Source organism: Genypterus blacodes, unplaced genomic scaffold (genome assembly GCF_046128005.1).
Source record: "Genypterus blacodes isolate CSIRO-AG114 ecotype Tasmania unplaced genomic scaffold, CSIRO-AGI_Gbla_v1 ptg000137l_1, whole genome shotgun sequence".
Lineage (NCBI taxonomy): Eukaryota > Metazoa > Chordata > Actinopteri > Ophidiiformes > Ophidiidae > Genypterus > Genypterus blacodes.
In genome coordinates, this window is record NW_027466939.1 from 195,693 (window position 1) to 214,450 (window position 18,758).

At 45.9% G+C, this 18,758-nt stretch overlaps 1 protein-coding gene across 1 annotated transcript; it reads right to left on the reverse strand.

The window, feature by feature from the left end:
- Nucleotides 1-66: 66 nt before the first annotated feature.
- On the reverse strand, nucleotides 67-17,303 carry LOC143011659 (myosin-16-like). Its single transcript, XM_076164617.1, has 44 exons — nucleotides 16,906-17,303; nucleotides 16,672-16,815; nucleotides 16,418-16,574; nucleotides 16,094-16,121; nucleotides 15,855-15,951; nucleotides 15,599-15,691; nucleotides 15,412-15,475; nucleotides 15,163-15,261; nucleotides 14,832-14,935; nucleotides 14,563-14,701; nucleotides 13,604-13,705; nucleotides 13,342-13,508; nucleotides 13,080-13,250; nucleotides 12,759-12,935; nucleotides 11,943-12,128; nucleotides 11,455-11,542; nucleotides 10,970-11,087; nucleotides 8,707-8,827; nucleotides 8,386-8,522; nucleotides 8,097-8,178; nucleotides 7,728-7,901; nucleotides 7,557-7,637; nucleotides 7,298-7,444; nucleotides 7,108-7,212; nucleotides 6,827-6,913; nucleotides 6,553-6,698; nucleotides 5,953-6,043; nucleotides 5,772-5,828; nucleotides 5,582-5,668; nucleotides 5,242-5,487; nucleotides 5,028-5,145; nucleotides 4,809-4,936; nucleotides 4,524-4,720; nucleotides 4,253-4,385; nucleotides 3,740-3,956; nucleotides 3,511-3,647; nucleotides 3,317-3,420; nucleotides 3,025-3,217; nucleotides 2,732-2,935; nucleotides 2,513-2,638; nucleotides 2,197-2,367; nucleotides 1,424-1,624; nucleotides 568-1,246; nucleotides 67-450 (listed from the first exon to the last, which is right to left on the reverse strand). The coding sequence occupies exons 1-43, from the start codon at nucleotides 17,113-17,115 to the stop codon at nucleotides 1,049-1,051; spliced, it is 5,832 nt and encodes a 1,943-aa protein (XP_076020732.1). The 5' UTR covers nucleotides 17,116-17,303; the 3' UTR covers nucleotides 67-450; nucleotides 568-1,048.
- Between the last annotated feature and the right edge of the window lie 1,455 nt (nucleotides 17,304-18,758).

Below are 18,758 nucleotides of genomic sequence, written 5' to 3' on the forward strand. Positions count from 1 at the left end.
TTGTAAAGAATGTGAAACGATCATCTGAAACTAAAATATTAAAATCCATGTTGATGTACGAGATGACTTCTGTGGTGCTTTTGTTACATTTAGCTGAACTAAAGTGTGAGTGTCTGTCTGTCTGCCTGCCTGCCTGCCTGTCTGTCTGTCTGTCAGCCAGCGGCATGACCTCGCCCCTCACTCTTTTCACCTCTGCTTTTAAAATAACAGCGAAGAAGAAACTCTGTTGCTTAGAATTTATTGAGCTATCACACCGACGACACACACACAGGAGCGACAAGTACACACACACACACACACACACACACAGGTGAGCCCTCTATCGTTGATGTGAGAGCCCAGCTTGACCCACTCAACCCCCCCAGTGTAGACACTTAACTGATGAGATGACAGAAGGACATACAAACACAAACTCTCTCTCTCTCTCTCTCTCTCTCTCTCTCTCTCTCTCTCTCTCTCTCTCTCTCTCTCTCTCTCTCTCTCTCTCTCTCTCTCTCTCTCTCTCTCTCTCTCTCTCTCTCTCTCTCTCTCTCTCTCTCTCTCTCTCTCTCTCTCTCTCTCTCTCACATTAATAAAGTAGATGCACTTTACCTGACAGGGAAAACTCACTGTTCATTAAGACACACACACAAACACTTTCAGGTGTTCTCCTAATACATTCAAAGTCAGCAGACACACACACATCAGGTACACTGGTGCTAGAACACAAGCAGCATGACTGATCTAAGACTAAACTTGATTAAGACTGTAGGTGATGTTAAAGGCTTAAGACTTTCTAAGGAGGGGTAAGAGTTCCATGTGGGGCTCCTTAAGGCTTCCTCCAGGCTGTGCATCCTCAGTCACGCGTCCTCAGGAAGGGTGAATGGGTGTGTGTGTGTGTGTATCTGTGGGAACAAAAAGACATGACAGTGAGGGATGATGTGTGTTTCAAATACGGGAGTTGAATATCTCTCTTTTGGTATCAAACAATTCAAAGCTTTACAACTTCAGATACATGTGTGTGTCAAATGCATACCTCCTACTGATGTGTGTGCGATTTTTTCCCAGTCTAGTTGTCCTGTCCTCCTCCAGAGGGTTTAGTGACCTGGACGATCTCCACTGAGGTGAAGCCTTTGGTGGTTGACGCTCGGTTCCTGGTCCTCATCTTGTTCAGGGCCACCTCGGCCATGTCGGCTCGTTCCTCAGCATCGTCCAGCTCGTGGACCGTCTTCTTGTACTTAGACAAGCTATTGTTGGCCTGCTCCTCCTGCAGAAGGGTCCAATGTTTCATGTTTCAGCTTGACATCAAAACACATCTCCTACTTTTTCCACTAAGTCATAAATGTAACACCATAGTCTTCATCAAACAGCTTGAATCTGATCCTACCACCCTGAGCACTTATTCACCCAGCATCTAAATCTGTCTCCCTTCTCTCCTACTCACAGCGTCCTCAATCTGTCGCTTGTAGGATTTGAGCTTGTTCTGGAGTTTCTCCACCAGCTCCTGCATGCGCTGGTTGGTCTTGTGATCCTCCTCCGTCTGGAAGATCAGCTCCTTGAGACGTCGCTCTGCCTTACGGAGGATTTTCACCGTCTCCAGGTGGCGCTTTTGCTCCTGGTCCATGTCGTTCTCCAGCTCCTTGATCTGGAGGGCAATTGGAAACTTTTTGATCCCTTTGTAATTTAAACTAAACACTAGATCGTTCATATGACAGTGTGATACTAAGTGATATTGCCTTAAACATTGTGTATTCTCTCAGTATACCAGTATAGTGGATGTGAAAACAACAACAAGAGTAGTACCTGGTGTTTACTTTAACCGTACTGATAGATTACATTTCCCTTTACTCATCATTACCTTGAAATGAGATGCAAATTCATTGTACAGCTTCGTTGTGGACATTACATTTTATAAACCCCTGAACAGGAACATTAGAATGTTTGGAGTTTTTGTTTGTTAAATGGAAATATTGACATCTGAACTCATCACATCCTCATGTATTGTATTGTTGATGGTATCCTGTTCTTACACGACTACAGTTGATGTCACAGTTGTTGATTACATCACAAATGATGTCACAGTTGACACAATGTACTACTTGTATGTCCTTACATGTATAAATGTATTTATGTATGTCATTCCTGGACTTGGCCCCCAAACTTGGCAGAAACATTGTTTAGGGGTCCAGCATTTGAAAAGGGCGACCAAACCCTCACCCTGGTCTCCAGTTTCTGGATGGTGCGTTTCCCAGCCTTCAGTGCCTGCATCTCAGCATCCTCCAGCCTCAGCGTCAGCTCTCTGAGATTCTGCTCCTGGTTCTTCTTGATTTTCTCCAGGTGGGCGCTCCTGTCCTGCTCCTGGCGAAGCTCCTCGCACAGCCGCGTAGCCTGGAGGTCGAAACACACACATGTGAAAATGTGACATACGCTGCACATTTATGGGCCTGACAACATGGACTTTATTATTGAAGTAATTTCAATGAATGCATAGTGTTGTGTGTACATGTGTGTATCTTTAAGTTAGGGTGCTCACATCAATCACAGCTTTCTTTGCTCTTTCATCGGCGGCACGAAACTCTGAGATCAGCTCTTCATTCTCACTGGAGAGTCGGGTGAGGTCAGCCTCCAACTTCCTCTTCAGGATGGTCAAACTCTGATTCTGGATACAAATGAGAAAGAAGCAAAGATAAGTTCATATACGTAATTATACAAAGAAACTGGGACCAGCTGATCTGTTGGTGCAGCCACCTACCTGCATGTTCATTTCGCTGTGCCTCTCTGTGAGTTCCACCAGCTCCTGCTCTATTAGTTTGCGGGCCCTCTCTGAGGCCTCCAGGGCTCCTCTCAGCTCCTCCATCTCTGCCAGCGTCAGAGACAGGCGGCGCTCCTGGAGGCTGTACTTCTCCCTCAGCTCGTCGTGGTGACGGGCGTCCTCATCCATCTGCACCTGCAGATCCTGAAGCACAAATTGCAGTCTCGTCAATTCAAAGCACATTTATTTATTCAGGAAATTTAATTTGTCAAGTCAAAGCTTTTTCCTCCTACTTTGATCTGCTGCTGCATCTTCTTCAGGGTCTTGACCAGCTCTGTATTGTTCCTGTTGGCGTGTTCCAGCTGAATTTCCATCTCATTCAAGTCTCCCTCCATCTTCTTCTTCATCCTCAGGGCCTCAGCGCGACCTTTGGTCTCTGCCTCCAGGCTGGCCTGCAGCGACTCCACCGCACGGGCATGGTTCTTTCTAGACAAACAAACACAAACAACATATCGGTAACGTCTGCATCGGAAACAGGGGGATGTGTACAAAAAGTCAAAAATGTATCCGTGTATGTTTTCTAACCTGGTGACCTCAAACTCCTCCTCCTTCTCGTGGATTCTGCGATCAATATCGGCCTTGACTTGAGCCAACTCCAGCTGCACACGGACCAGCTTGCCCTCCTCCACCTGGACACCCACACACACACCACACACACATAATTTAATCCACTAGCAGCCAAATCTTAACACGATCTGCTCCAAGTGTTTTCTTTTCACCTCTAGTGAAGTTTCAGCCTCCTCCAGAGCCAGATGCAGCTCCTCCTTCTCCACCTCCAGCTTCTTCTTGGCCTTCTGCAGCTCGTGGACACTGCGGCCTCCTTCTCCCAGCTGGTCAACCAACTCCTTAATCTCCTCTGTGTGGAAAGGAATCAACCACCACAAATGTGATACTTGGTTCATCGTTCTCCATCCTGTTAATGGTACTGATCTCACAGAGGCGGTGTACCTGTGAGGGTTTTGTTCTCCTTGCGGATGGTCTCCATCTGATCCAGGCTCTCTTCGTAGGCCGTCTTCAGCTTGTAGAGCTCAGTCATATAGGAGCGACTCTCCTTCTGGCTGTTGTCTAGATCCAGCTGCAGTTCCTCGTTCTTCTGGCTCCACTCGGCTGCCAGCTTGTCAAACATTCGCTGCTTCTTATCCAGAGCCGCAGCCGCCGCATTAGACTGGTTACACACACACAGACAAGAGACCAAAGCTTTGTTTCTGTCATTTTAGGTCGTTGCAAATGTCAAATCATTAAAGAAGTATATTTATGTTTGTATCAAGCCACACCCAGAGTTCCACCTGCAGCTTTGACATTACAAATCTATGGAGTTAAAGATTGAATGTTAAACGACCAATCTAAATGGCCACATGGTGTCACTATTCACACCAATCCCTCCAAAGCCTGAGGTCTGTAATTGGACTCGCTATTACTTCTCGAGTGTGAGCGTGTGTGTGTGTGTGTGTGTGTGTGTACCTTCTCTAGGTCTATGGTAAGGTCTTCCACCTCTGCTTGCAACCTCTGCTTGACCTTATCCAAACTGGCAGCTCTGGCTTGGGCTGATTCTGCTGCTTCCTCAGCCTCCTGGAGACGCACAGCCAGTTTACGCCTGGAGAGGGGTTAGAGAGAAAGAGAGAGAGAGAGAGAGAGAGAGAGAGAGAGAGGGGTAAGGACAGTAAAGTTATCAAGGAGAATTTTACACGTGTCCTTGGTCAGACTGAGACAGTGAGTGTCCTTGTTGTCCTACTTGGTCTCCTCCAGCTCCTCTGTGCGTTGGATGGCGTCCGTCTCGTACTTGCTCCTCCACGAGGTGACATCAGCGTTGAGCTTGGACACCAGGCGCTGCAGCTCACTGCGGCCCTCCGATTCCTCATCCAGCTGCTCCTTCAGCAGGGAGAGGTCGTGACGGGCGTTGGCCAGGGACACCACCGCTGTGTTACGACCCTGGAGAGAGACAAAGACACAGAGGATGATGATGAGGACTGAGTGATGCTCTCAGCTGACAACACAACTACTACTCATGTGTTACTACCTTGCCCTCTTCGTCCACTTGTCTCTTGAGCTCATCGATCTGCAGGGTGAGTGTGGCCTTCAGCCTGGTCACCTGGGTCAACTTACTCTGTGACTCCTCCAGATCTCTGCTCAGGTCACTGTTCTCAGCTGCACACACACACACACAAACATATAATACAATACAACGTAGTCCCAGGCCAGCACATGTGTGTGTGTATGTGTGTGTGTCAGTTCCCACCACTCAGGCGGATCTTGGCGGTGTTGAGCTCGGTCTGATTGCGCTCCATCTCAGCCAGGCGAGCGTTGGCCTCTGCCAGGCCGTCCTCCAGCTTATGAACATGGGCCTCAGAGATCATCTATACACACGGTACACACACACACATAGACAAGACATGTTTAGAGATTATGCAATGTCTGTGTATACCCACACACACACACACACGTTCTTGTACCTTGGCTTTCTGAGTGGCCTCCACGGTGACGTTGAGGTCTTCGATCTCTGCCTTCATGGACTGTTTGTCCTTCTCCAGTTTGACCCTCAGCCTGTTCAGGTTCTCCAGTTGCTCTCCCAGCTCTGACATGGCATCAGTGTGCTTCTTCCTCAGCGCCGACGCCGTGGCTTCTGATTGGAGCGCCGCTTCCTCCAGCTCCCGACGCAGCTTCATCAAGTCTGTCTCCCGCTTCCTGTTCTGCTCAATCTGATGGGCAACCAGACATGAACATAAGAGGGCAAAGGTCACGCTGGGGTTTTCACCTGTAGGACTGAATGGTTGAAATGTCAGTCAAACTCACCTGGGCGACTGTAGCTCCTCCCGCTTCTTCCAGCCTATCACTGAGCTCCTCTAGATCTCGTGATAGCTCCGCCCTCTGCTTCTCCACCTATCAGAGTAAAGGAAATCAGTCTTATCTTCCTATAGACGTGTTTGTTAGTATTCTTGTTGTAACCCAGGTAGGCTGCCATAGATGTTACAGTGTTCTCTACCTTGGCTCTCATGGCTCGCTCGGCTTCCAGCTCCTCCTCCAGCTCCTCAACGCGGCACTGAAAAGAACGACAAAACCTTTCACCACCTCATTATCAACACTACACACTTTCTTCCCATGTTACAGCAAAATCTGAACCTGATTCTGGTCGCCTAGAAGTCCATTGTGTCCGTTGCACTTACTTGGTGCTCTTTGAGCTTGCGGCTGAGCATGGAGCTGAGAGACTGTTCATCCTCCAACTTTGAGTTCATGTTATTGATCTCAAAGTCTCTCCTACAGAGCAGAGAGCGAGAGAGAGAGAGAGAGAGAGAGAGAGAGAGAGAGAGAGAGAGAGAGAGAGAGAGAGAGAGAGAGAGAGAGAGAGAGAGAGAGAGAGAGAGAGAGAGAGAGAGAAGGTCCACAAGCATGGGAAAGTGTAGTAAAAGCAGATGCAGTGTCGACGACTTATCCTGTTGTTCACTGTAAGATCACAATGTGCAACCTCCTGCTGCTGCATTTTGGTTTTCTATCATGTTCAGGAGGATTTTGGCCTGTTGCACTGATAGAACACTGGTACTGCTTCACCATGTGGGAGGAGACAAATAGGCTGAGAAGCAATGCGGCAATGTTTAACGTGAGCCTGCAAAGTTACAACACGAAGCTCATTCAGATTAGAAACAACTGAGGGGGAGGAGAGCAAACTTAGCTTGTATAAGGGACGAAGATACATCTACTGTATGACTCATCAGCTTCTCTGTATGTGTGTGTGTGTGTGTGTGTGTGTGTGTGTGTTTCTCTCTCACTTCTTGATGACCTCCTCCAGATCGAGCTTGGAGTTCTCCATCTCATTGAGGTTTTCTATGGTCAGCTTCAGGTCTCCCTCTGCCTTCCTCCTCGCCTTCTCCACCTCTGCCCTGACCCTCTTCTCCTGCTCCAAGCTGTCCTCCAGCTACACACACACACAAACACACACACAGACATACAGACATGTACAGAGACAGAGAGAAAGTGAGACCACATTATTTCCCTGGAGCATTTCTAACATGCAGACATGTTTCAGATGTTTCTGTGTGTCACCTCATTCAGCTGGTTGTTGAGCTTGCCTGTCGTGTTGGTAAGATGGTTGACTTTGTCCTCCTCTGTTTGGAGATCATCCAGAGTTTTCTGAGTAAATAATTTCAATTGTAATCTCTTTGGTTATTTGAAAGACGGACACACCTCTCTGGAATGAAACCTAAATGAAATGTAGCTCAGATTTGTAGAGGAATAAGAGAACCCTCCCGCCTTTACACTGAGTATCAACCCTGTGTCTGTATCCTTGTGTGTGCGCGTGTGTGTGTGTGCATGTGTTCATCTACCTGTTGCAGTTCCTCCAGAGATCTCTTTTCCCTTTGCAGTTTGCTAATTTGATCGTCTCGCTCGCTCAGGTCGCCTGTCAGAGTCCGAACCTTGACGTCCAGACCCTAAACGCACCATCAGAAAATATGTTCAACTTATCTTAGATGCAGCATTTTTGATTGTCTCTCCACAATCCACTTCTTCCTCTACCTGTTTCTCCTTCTCGTTCTTGGCCAAGGTGGACTCCAGGGACTCCAGGTCTCTCTTCAGCTCATTAATTTCTCCTTCCAGTTGCCTTCTCTGGGCATGGAGGGCGGCTTCGTTGCCTTCCTCCTCCTCCAAACGCTCACGCATATCCTTAAGACAATTCACACATTACTTGATGCATGTAGGATATTCGGCTTTATCCTTGTTTATAATGATATGTAAGGGTCAAACAGACTCCACAGTCATTCTGATGTCATATTACCTGCACTGCTTCCTCCAGTTGGACCTTTTGGTGCATCAGCTGGGTGCAGCGCTCCTCTGCATCTCCTAGTGTGTCCTGTTCCTGTGGGGACACAAGGGAGGAACGAGTGTGTGGGAGTTTGCGGAGGTGATGTGTTCTTTTTTATCAGAAATGTGTATCTCATGTCCTTACAGCAGCAAGTGCCAGGGTGAGGTCATTCTTCTCCTGAGACAACGTGAACGTTTTCCCTTCCATATCTTTCATCTTTGCCTCCAGCTCGGTGACCCTCTCCAACGCCACCCTCAGCTCCTCCTCCTTAGCTTTGTATGTCTCTTCCTGACGAGCGACCATCAGCAGGGGCTTCAGCTAGAAGAGCCATCATGGGGAATATGGAGACGCTTTTGATGGTGAGGATTCATATTTATTCAAGCAAGTTAGTGGCAGAAGAGTTTGTGTGTGTGTGTGTGTGTGTGTGTGTGTGTGTGTGTGTGTGTGTGTGTGTCTGTGTCTGTGTCTGTGTGTGTCTGTGTGTGTCTGTGTGTGCGTGAGTTAAGTTTTCACCTTAGTGTAGAGTTTCCACCAGCCCCAGAAGCGCAGCTGAAGGAACTTCCTCACATTACGCTGGATGGCAATCAGTGCAATTCTGCATCACACACACACAAATTGATAAATACTATTAGTATGTGAAGGTTCATCTCAGTCTCCTAATGTTACCCCAAACCACTCAGCAACTACAGAAACAGCTTTATCACTGACATTTTTAAGCCCAAACTAGCTACAGTATATTCACACACACACACACACACACACACACACACACACACACACACACACACACACACACACTGACCGTCTATCTACCATCTTCTTAAACTCGATCCTCATAAGAGTTCCTCTGAGGTTAGCTTGCAGCATGGTCATGATCTTAGCCAGCCGTTCATCACGCATGTCCTCCAGCTTTGCCAGGACACCTGCACGGAAGAACACCTGGAGAAGCCGAGGAGAGGCAGGAGGCAGGAGGAACAGGAGAGGGAGGGACAGATGGAGATGGAAAAGGAGGGTACAGAGAAAGATAAGGTACCAACGTATCAGGTGTGTAGTATGTTCTCCCTGAGCTCAATGTTGTTCCCAGGAAATGTATTACACAGGAAGAAGTATCTGGGAACATTACCTTGCTGTGTCCGATGCGGTACTCCATAATATCCAGGCCAATGGAACTTAGGATGAGCTCAGAGGCCTTTTTGTTGTCAACGAATCCCTTTGGGATCACATTGGGGTTTAGGATGTAGTACCTGGAGACAGGAGGAGGAGGAGAAACAGGGGAAGGTGGAAGTACACTTATAAAAAATGATATCAGTTAGACACAGGGCGATAGAAAGTTATGTAACACTTTGGCGGCTGGATTAAGATTTAAGAAATGATAGGGAGAGGCAGAATTGCTCTCTGCTTGTGTGAAAGGGTTAACAGACTGAAAGGTGAGAGAGGAGGAACCTAAGGGGAGGAGGAGAGCGGCATCATTTCTCGGAATTGAAAAAGAAACTATTAGTGAGTTCAAAGCAAAACAGCAGCTCCAGAACAGGAAGAGTACGAAGAGGTGGAAACAGCACTGGTGAGTTCGGGATTGAAAGTCGAGTGCTGACACATTTTCTTCTTAAGGATCTGACTTGATTTACAATTCTCAAATTGACAAATTCATCTGTATCAGTGTAGCTTCAGTGATTTAAGGTTTAGTCTCTCTGTGTCATGCTGCAGGTGTTTACCACCAAAATCATCCTTCTCCTTGTCTCTCTCAGCTCCCCACACTGCACTTCATCTTTTACAGTTATGGCCTCAGCAAGCTCTTCCCTGTTTGAAAGCGAGTTTTTCTGTTCAATCTGCACGGATGTGTTCAGTCAACCCGTGACCATCCCATGTGGACACAACTTCTGCAAAGCCTGCATTAATGAATACTGGGAGGGCAATGATTTATGCAACTGCCCAGTGTGCAAAAGGTATTTCAAGACAAAACCTGTCGTCTGCATGAATACACTGATGAACGAGTTAGCCAACCACATCAGGAAGTCAGCTGAGGTAAAACATGGTGGAACGTCGGGCTTCAAGTGGAGTCGGTGGAATTGTCCTGCGACGTGTGCGGCGACACCAAGGTCAATCGAAGTCCTGCTTGGTGTGTCTGGCCTCGTACTGTGAAACTCACCTGGAGCCTCACCTGACAGCGGCAACCTTAAAGAGACACAAGCTGATTGACCCTGTGGTTAACCTTGAGGACAGGTGGTGTAAGAAGCACAACAAGGAGCTGGAGCTTTTCTGCAAGAGGGAGCTGATGAGCATTTATGTCCTGTGCTCCCAAACAGATCACAAAGGTCATGATATTGTAATTACAGAGAAGGAATTCCAAGAGAAGCAATTTCAGCTGGACAATGCAAAGGCAAATGTTCAGCAAGGAATCAAATCACGGATGGAAAGAATTCAAAGCATCAAAGATTCTGTGGAGACGGCTGTCTCAGCTGCAGATGGTGGGATAGCAGAAGCTGTGATGCTCCTCACAGCACTGCCTGCCTCCATTAAAGCAGATCTCAACACGCAGATGGAAGGCTTGATCAAAGAGCTGGAAAAGGAAGTCTCAGCGCTCCAGAAGAGTAACACTGAACTGAAGAAACTCTCCGTCATCACTGATCCTGTTGGCTTGCTCCAGAATAATGCGTCTGTCGGTGCACCTCCACAGGTCAGAGACTTGAGTTATGCGAGCGTCCATGTTGACCAGAGTCTTAAGACTCTTAACACCACTGGGGCTAAATCGAAAGAGATCTTAGATAGGATCATGGGGAAGCTGTCGATGAAAACAACCAAGCAACAGTCTACATCCTGGGACTATGTGTGGATGGGAAACCGCTGAGAGTTGGAGATTAAATTTGACATTTGATGATCGGCTGCTTTGTCCTTAAAAAATGCAGCTTCTCCTCAGATAGGTTCTACTACTTCAGGGAAAGGGAAACATTAACTGGTATTTAGGAGTGGCAAGAGTGTATTTACTGCTGTTGTTTAATGGCTGCTGTGGCTGAGGGGCAGAAACAACCACTCAGCAACCCACACTGATGTTACCTCTCTTCAGGAAAGTAATTGGGGCATTTGTATTTCTTTGATCCTATTTTGCTCTTTCATTACTGCTGCTAAACATAAAAAGGCTGCTTGTTTGATGATCATCTGGAATTTCATCTTTGCGAGTGAAAGTTGTAATGGGTGACTTATTTAAACCTAATAAACCCTCTGTAAACATATCACAGATACAAACACTAACAATGTGTGGATTGCATTGTAGTTCATGTTCTTTTATGTATTTGTTTGTGGTTTTGTTGACCTGAAGGGAATGGGGAGTGAATAAATGATGAAGATGATTAAAGATGGAGATAATGATAGTATAAATAATTGAGTCAGACCTCTGTTTGAATTCTGGGTACTGAAGTCTGTTGGGGAATCCTTTCCTACAGATACGGATGCCTTCCAACACACCATTACAGGCTAACTGGTGCAGGATCAGGTGGCTGTCTGACACACCTGCACAGCATGAGAGAGAGAGAGGGAGAGAGAGAGAGGGAGAGATTGAGAGGGAGAGAGAGAGAGAGAGAGAGAGAGAGAGAGAGAGAGAGAGAGAGAGAGAGAGAGAGAGAGAGAGAGAGAGAGGGATGGGGGGGGGGGGGGGGGGGTTAATTATTAGTGCCAAGGCCTTTCATTGATAACTACCTTAATTATAAAACCTGGAACAAAACACAGTTCCCTCATGGTGATAAGTAGGAAAACACACTCACCTCCAAAACACATAATGGTTTCCCTGAAGATAGATCAACCCTCTAATGCACACTCACACAAACACACACACACACACACACACACTACTGAATGTCTACCCTTTTGTCACACAGACCTGGCCGCTTGTACTCGTTGGGTATGATGCAGCGTACAAAGTGAGGCGCAGTGCTTCGCAGGGTGCTCATCAGTTTGTTCAGTTGTTCCTGTTGTAAACAAAAAGAGTTAAAAGACGTCTGTGAGTTTGTGTCTGTCTGGTGTGGCTAAAGGGAGATGTGCATAATGTCTGTAGGTGTGTGTTTAGGTGTGTGTGCGCAATAGTATGGTCATTCTCGATAGTGCTAGACACTTGTTTTGCTTTTAGTTAGGAGTTATTCATTCATGGAATATATTATATGAATGTTTTGACTCTATTTAAGTTGATTTCTAATCATTTTGCTCCATAGATCTTTGGTGTCGTAGTTTCTGTTTCTGTTGCAATCCCGAGATTAAGTTCAATTTAATGTGTGTAGTGTGTGTAGTGAGTGCAGGAGTGAGATGATTTCTGATTAGCGATGTGTGCCTCTTTATTTGCTGTGTGTGTGAGAGTGTCTCTGTGTGTATTACCCTGTAGACGTTGGAGACGGTTTGGAAAGAGGAGCCTTTCTTCTGTTTCTTGGTTCCTGCAGCTGCCTCCTCCTCTTTGAACAGCAGAGCCAGCAGGGGCATGGAGGACTTCTGGAAGAGGCCCACTACTGTCTCATTCAGAGGGTCTTTGTTCTTCTCCAGCCAGCCAGAAATGTTGTAGCCCACCTGGGAACGCCACAAACAGTTCACTGACCTAATGCAGACTACTGGTTCACACTCGGAATGATCATCATTTACTGACAGAGATGCATACACTTTGGCATTGCCCTATATTATTATAAAACACTAGGTGTACAAGCAGGTGTACTACAGGATTTGTTCATTCTCTTTCAACACAGACTCTAAAAATATTGAGTATAATGAGTATGAGTACAGTACTAAGAGTATAATATGATGACTTAATAAGGGTTTGAGGCTATCACTTAGTAGTTTGCATGCATACACTAACCAAATGAAATATACACTATTCGAGGGCAAGGAGGTTCAACATAATGACGAGAGGCTGTTAGTTCTGAAACATCGGAGATCTGAACGCACTCATTACATTACTATGATTTGGCAGACGCTTTTATCCAAAGCGACTTACATTACCACCCTTCGCAGAGGGGGGAGCAATTGAGGGTTCGGTGCCTTGCTCAGGGGCACCTCGGCAGGGACTCGAACCGGCAACCCTCTACCCACTGAGCTACTGCCTCCTCCTCCTCATTGTCCCCCACACCTGTGTAATCTATTTATTCATCAGTCAGGCACGACTAAACTGTGTCAGATGGTCTTATTATACCACCCAGGACTTACCGTGCCGGCATAGTGCACCAGTTCAAAGTGGACCTCAGCTCCCTTCTTCCCCCCTTTTGGCTTGAGGAAGTTGGCAGACTTTCCCAGATGGTTTTCATACATAGCTGCCTTCAATGTTGCATCTGTTGCCTTCGGGAATACACACTGTTCCTCTAGGATGGAGAAAACTCCCATTGGCTAGAGAGGAGATGGAAGGAGCAAAGGGGAAAGAGAATGAAAATGAGGAGACCCTTGGTAAAATGGAAAGGGTATGGAAGATAAGAAGCAGGAAATGGATGGATGAAGGAAGGAAGGATGAGAGATGGACGTGTGTTTTGTTACCTTCTCCAGGAGTTCTATGCAGGCCTGCAGGTCCAGGCCAAAGTCAATGAAGACCCAGTCAATGCCCTCCTTCTTGTACTCTTCTTGCTCCAGCACAAACATGTGGTGATTGAAGAACTGTTGCAGCTTCTCATTAGTGAAGTTGATGCACAACTGCTCAAAGCTGTTATGCTGGAGGGAGATGGGAGATAGTAAGAATGACCTGTGAGATAGAATGTGATCAAATCTCCCTCTGAGGTCCATGAATCCATACAGATCTCACCTCAAAGATCTCAAATCCAGCGATATCCAGCACTCCTATGAAGTACTGACGCTGCATCTTCGTGTCCAATGTCCTGTTAATGCGAGTCACCATCCACTTGAACATACGGTCATAGATGGCCTTGGCCAGCGCACCAATGGAGTACACACACTGGTCTTGGGTCTGACCTTGAACAGATCCAAAAGTCCAAAAAATGTTGTTTAAGTTTTTATGTTTCTTAACTGTACTCTACTTTAACTTGAAGATAATTCCTTATTGTTACCTTTGGTCACAAACTCATTCCCAACCTTGACCCGTGGCCGGGTTATGCCCTTCTGCAGCTCCCCTGAGTTGATTGCGATGAGGTGGCCGACTTTGTCAGCCACTTAGGAAAAGAGGAGAGGATGAGGCGTGAACTAAATGAAAATGGATCAGGATAAACACAAAATTGAAGAAGCGGGATACAGGGACTTTAACCATGCTGTTAGCCCAATGAGCCTGAAATACTCATTACACCGACTTGGCTCAAAGGTCAAAGCTGTAATAACATTCAGCTGTACTGGCTGCTGGTTTGGTCCAGTAGCAGAAAAGGGCTATTACTCATCTTAGCAGTGTTTTGAGCTCAATGCTAACATTAACAGTATAAAATGCTAATATTTATCAAGTAAGCTGACATGTTAGCTAACACGGTAACATTAGCACTTTGATGCTGACATGTAGCTTGCTAACATGCTGTGTGTGTGTGTGTGTGTGGATTGCCTGCTATGTTGCGTACAACTTTTAATTATAATAACCATACTAAATCACAGTAAAAGTCTGTAGCCAGGCTCTCATATGCATTATACAACTAAAGAGTAAAACTGTAAAGTTTTGCACTTCATTTGAGCTCTCAGTCCTGATGCTTGAGTACCACAGCACTGTATCATCTATCACACACATCTGCTCGCTACACTGAAGTAACTTGTTTGAAAGCGATTCAGGTTTATCCCCAGGGACCAAGAATGCAACATATTTCAGTCCATCCCGTAGTTGTTGAGCTATTTTATTTTATTTTTAGTCTTTGCTGGACTGACAGCTTGACCAACCAACCAAACTGGAAATTCCCAGAGGCTAAAAATAAAGAGAGTGGTTTGAAAATGATGAGCTGGAGATGAGGCAGGCTTTAGAGGAAAGAGGGGCAAAAGGGAAGGGAAATCTAGGGCAGATAGACAGAGAGGCAGCATGATGAGAGAGATGTTTTACCTTCTGTAGAATCCACTTCAGCCTGCTCCTCTCTGGGCTTCTGTTTGAACTTCATGTTGCCGAAGTGCATTATGCCTGCGGTCAACTTGTACACACTCATTTTCTCATCAGGGGTGAAGCCCAGCACATCAAAGGCCTCCTGAAGACACACAAAAACACACATACATGGACACAGAGAGAGATGAGACAGAAAGAAGATGCCCATAGAGGTGTCTTGAGGATAAACGCTGCTGATTCAATATAGCAGCATAGAGTATTTGATCACTCACATCGGTCAGCAGCAACTCTTCTCCATCGTCCATATTGTCCACAACTGTGACCCCCTGACAGACCCACACATATTGCTTGGGGTCTGGCTTCAGCAGCAGAGCCTCTGCACCAAAGCAGCATTTAATGTAACAGAGACGTACTCCACCCTAATCATCTCAGACTGTACAATCTGTAGTTTACATACTGAGGAATTGAACTGTGTCCAACTGTACTGTGTCCAAAATATGCAGAATACCAGACAAGATTCTTTTACAGTTTTTTGGTGTCAGGTTTGCGACATGAAATAGAATGTGACTCAAGTGTTTTTATGTTGTGCTATATCTGTTTCACCCATGAGTTCTGGCCTCCTCCCAGACAGGAGTTGGTAGAAGATGTGATATCCTCTCTCAGCAGCCTGCTGGGAAATTACTCTAGACTTCTCCAGCAGGTCTGACACAAAACAAATACAAGAAAACGCACCGCAAAACACGCACACAAGGGCCCACTCATCATAAATCAATTTCACAGCAAGTATGTTTCTTTGATGAAGCATAGGAGACATTGATATTTAAAAAAGGAAAAAACAATGAATCTACTCACAGCTCTCAATGTCAGCACCGGCAAGCTTAGCTGTCGGCCCAAAATGGATGCGGATGAACTTTCCCTGAAATGGTGACACTTTTCTCAACAAATGATTGTTTTTATGTGATCATAGTTATTTCATCACATTGCTTATTTTAGAAGTTGTCTGTGTGGCCGTGTTTGCATGTTCTGTGTCTTTCCTTACAAAGCGTGAGGAGTTGTTGTTCCTGATGGTCTTGGCATTCCCAAATGCCTCCAGCACTGGGTTAGCCTGAATGATCTGATCCTCCAGAGAGCCCTGAAGAGAACAGAACAGAACAGAACAGAACAGAACAGAACAGAACAGAACAGAACAGAACAGAACAGAACAGAACAGAACAGAACAAAAGATGTTATGCCATAAAACAACAATTGCAATTACACACGTACGCATCCACACACACACACACACACACACTTGCCTTGGTGTCGGGGGCTTTGCTCCCGGAGGCTCCAACATTGGCAAAGTACTGGATGACCTTCTTAGTGTTCTCAGTCTTGCCAGCCCCGGATTCTCCACTGTAGGAGAAACATATGAGTTAAATATGATTGAGAATGAACAATTATACCGTACATGTATGCTGTACGTCATCTATAGATCCCTCTCTAACAAAAGCAAAAAGCAAAATGTGTGCTTGGAGTTAAAGAAGCCTGTTCTTACGTGATCAGCATGGACTGATTCTCGTGCTCTGTGGAGGAGGAGGAGGGGGGGTGTTGACAGGAGAAAAGCACACACAAGTTTCAGAGGGACAGAAGAATATTAACTGCTGATGTTCTCTTGAGCAGATCAGAGGAGTGTTGACGTTCTCAGGAGTACATCTGTCAGTGTGATGAACAACATGGTCAGGTGTTACTTCTCTCCCGATGCCGCTTAGCTAACCGCCCCCCCCCCTGTCCATTTTCCATACCACACATGATTTCATCTCATCTCAAGGGGCTCTTTCAAATCTGTCAACATTCTCCACCCTGTCGCCCCTTTCCTCACCCATCAGCATGTCGTGGTAGGCATTGTCAGAGACAGAGAAGAGGTGAGGAGGAACTTCACTACGTTTCTTCCCCTTGTACATCTGGGCCACTTTAGCACCATAGATGGGCAGCCATTTATATGGGTTTATTGTCACGCAGAAGAGGCCTGAGTAGGTCTACAAGTGGGGGGAAACACAAAGAAGGGGAAATCAGCATGGTGAAATTCTCTATCTGCTATGTTGTTGAGTTTTCCTCCTAAGTAGCATCACTTACATAGATCCTCATGCTGACATAGCGGGTGCGCAGGTTGTCCAAGACACTAGCTTCGTTGAGGAAAGTGAGGTTGGCCATGTCACTGGCTTGGAAGAATTTAGGAGGGTTCATCTGCTGAATATCATCCTTCTTCACCGTCACCGTCTGAAGGAACCAACATGGTCCTCATCACCACAACCAAAAAAGATTATATATATATAGTCAAATTATAGTAAATAACTTTTTTATACTTACAGTGTTCTTGCTGGTCTTGACGGTGACTTTGTCCCCGTCCTCAGACTGAATATCCCCAGCGATGAAGGCGTCCTTCTCGTCTTTGACCCAGCAGGAGCGTTTGATGTCATACGCCTTGTTGATGGCATCCATCCGCTCCTTCTCTACTGGTTGCAGAAACGGCATAGGGTCCACTTCGTCCCCACACTCCCCTTTATATGCACCCGGCATGGCTGCTGCTGCTGCTGCTGCCGACACACACCAAGTGACTGGCTGACCTGGAACACACACTCACCTACTGGCTGCTGCAGAGTCTAGCAAGAGAGAGGGAGAGAACATCAAAAACATGGCTAAAAGACAAATGAATCCTGGTTTTCCTAAACAAAGAGAGCCAAGATTTGAACTTGACCGGCCTTTGGTGTTTCTTCACATACACAAGTATTAATGAAATTATTTTCTAGTCCTCAGCAACTAAGTTAACTAAGATTTCCTCGCTTGCTGTGGTTGAGAAGAGTTTTGAGATACTGTGACTCTTATTAGTATATTTTCTTTGTTTCCTTCTCGCTCTCCTTATTTCTTTCCTACTTTCCATCCTTTGTTCTTCCTTTCTTACTAATGTCCCTCCTCCTTCCTTCTTCTACTTTTGAAACTTACCAGCTAATTATAAATTAAATCGAAAGGTGTAAACTGAACCTACTGAAAGGTTCACTGGTGGTCGAAATACCAGCAAATAAGCTACTACAGGTCTACTAGTGTGAATGAAGCATATACTCACCAGTGCAGGAGGCAGAGGTACGTGCAGGAGAGCTATGGATGTGTATTATTGGGACCAGGCTGTTATATATCAGGCCATCTCCTTCCTGATTTGGTCATAATTCTAAAACCAGTCATCACCCTGAGGTCTCATCCCTCTGATCTGTGGGTTCCAACCACTTGACAGCGCAATTTGGGAATTCTTCAATCTGCCTCCATTTGGGCTTTCCCTGGAAGGCCATCACTCAAGTTAGAACCATCCCCTTTCCCTCGCCCCATCTCTTCTCCTGTCTGTATCTATTCATGCCTCCACCCTTCCATACTTCCATTTTTCCCTCGACCATGCTCAAAGGCCCGCCCATCAATGGCTCTCTTCCCCAGTGGGAATGGGATGAGTTAAAACCAGTGACACAGAGAGATAGTATCTGTAAATCGCTTAGATAATTTTAAGTGACATCATGATGGCTGCTGTAAAAATAGAAATGAAAAAAGGTCAAAATAAAGCAGTCCAGATTATCAAATTCAAAATGCTATATCCCAACCCTTGACTTAAAATGAATGAATCTGGATCTTTTAAACCATGTACATGTGTGTGATTGGACATAATAGTGTGAGTTAACCTGTGGGCCGATGACCACCTGCTGTGAGAAGAGGATTGCGGTTCCAATTGTTGCTGTGGTACTTTTACTGAAACTTTGTAGGAACAGTACCGTGGTCTTATTCAGTACATCGACCAGATCTCATCTAGATTCCTCAGACTGAGCAGCTGTGGTGGCTGTTCCCCAGAGGGGGCAGCCGCACACACAGCCTTCACAAACCTGTTAGCCATTCTCATTATTATTATTATTATAGCTAAGCTTTCTGATTAGACATTAAAGGAAATAGTAGTTGTATTTATTGTGGAGTCTTGTCTATCTTGTCTTGTGATTTCTACTTTCCCCTTCTTTTCTCACTTCTCCTCAATTTTGAGGGAATAAAGTCATTATGTCACCATCTTCATTAATTGTGTGTGTGTGTGTGTGTGTGCGCGTGTGTGAGTGTGCGTGTGCGCGTGTGCGTGTGTGCGTGTGTGCGTGTGTGCGTGTGTGTGTGTATACCCAGCGGTACTGCTAAGTTTGTCT

Bases quoted from the DNA above. Each gene is read 5' to 3' on its own strand.
- LOC143011659 (XM_076164617.1), bottom strand. From the start codon at position 17,115: ATGCCGGGTGCATATAAAGGGGAGTGTGGGGACGAAGTGGACCCTATG. The intron at 14,936-15,162 runs GTGAAACAGATA...GCTTTGGTGCAG, and splicing joins GAGGAGGCCAGAACTCATGG to AGGCTCTGCTGCTGAAGCCA. The intron at 4,721-4,808 runs GTAGTAACACAT...GTCTCTCTCCAG, and splicing joins AAGTGGACGAAGAGGGCAAG to GGTCGTAACACAGCGGTGGT.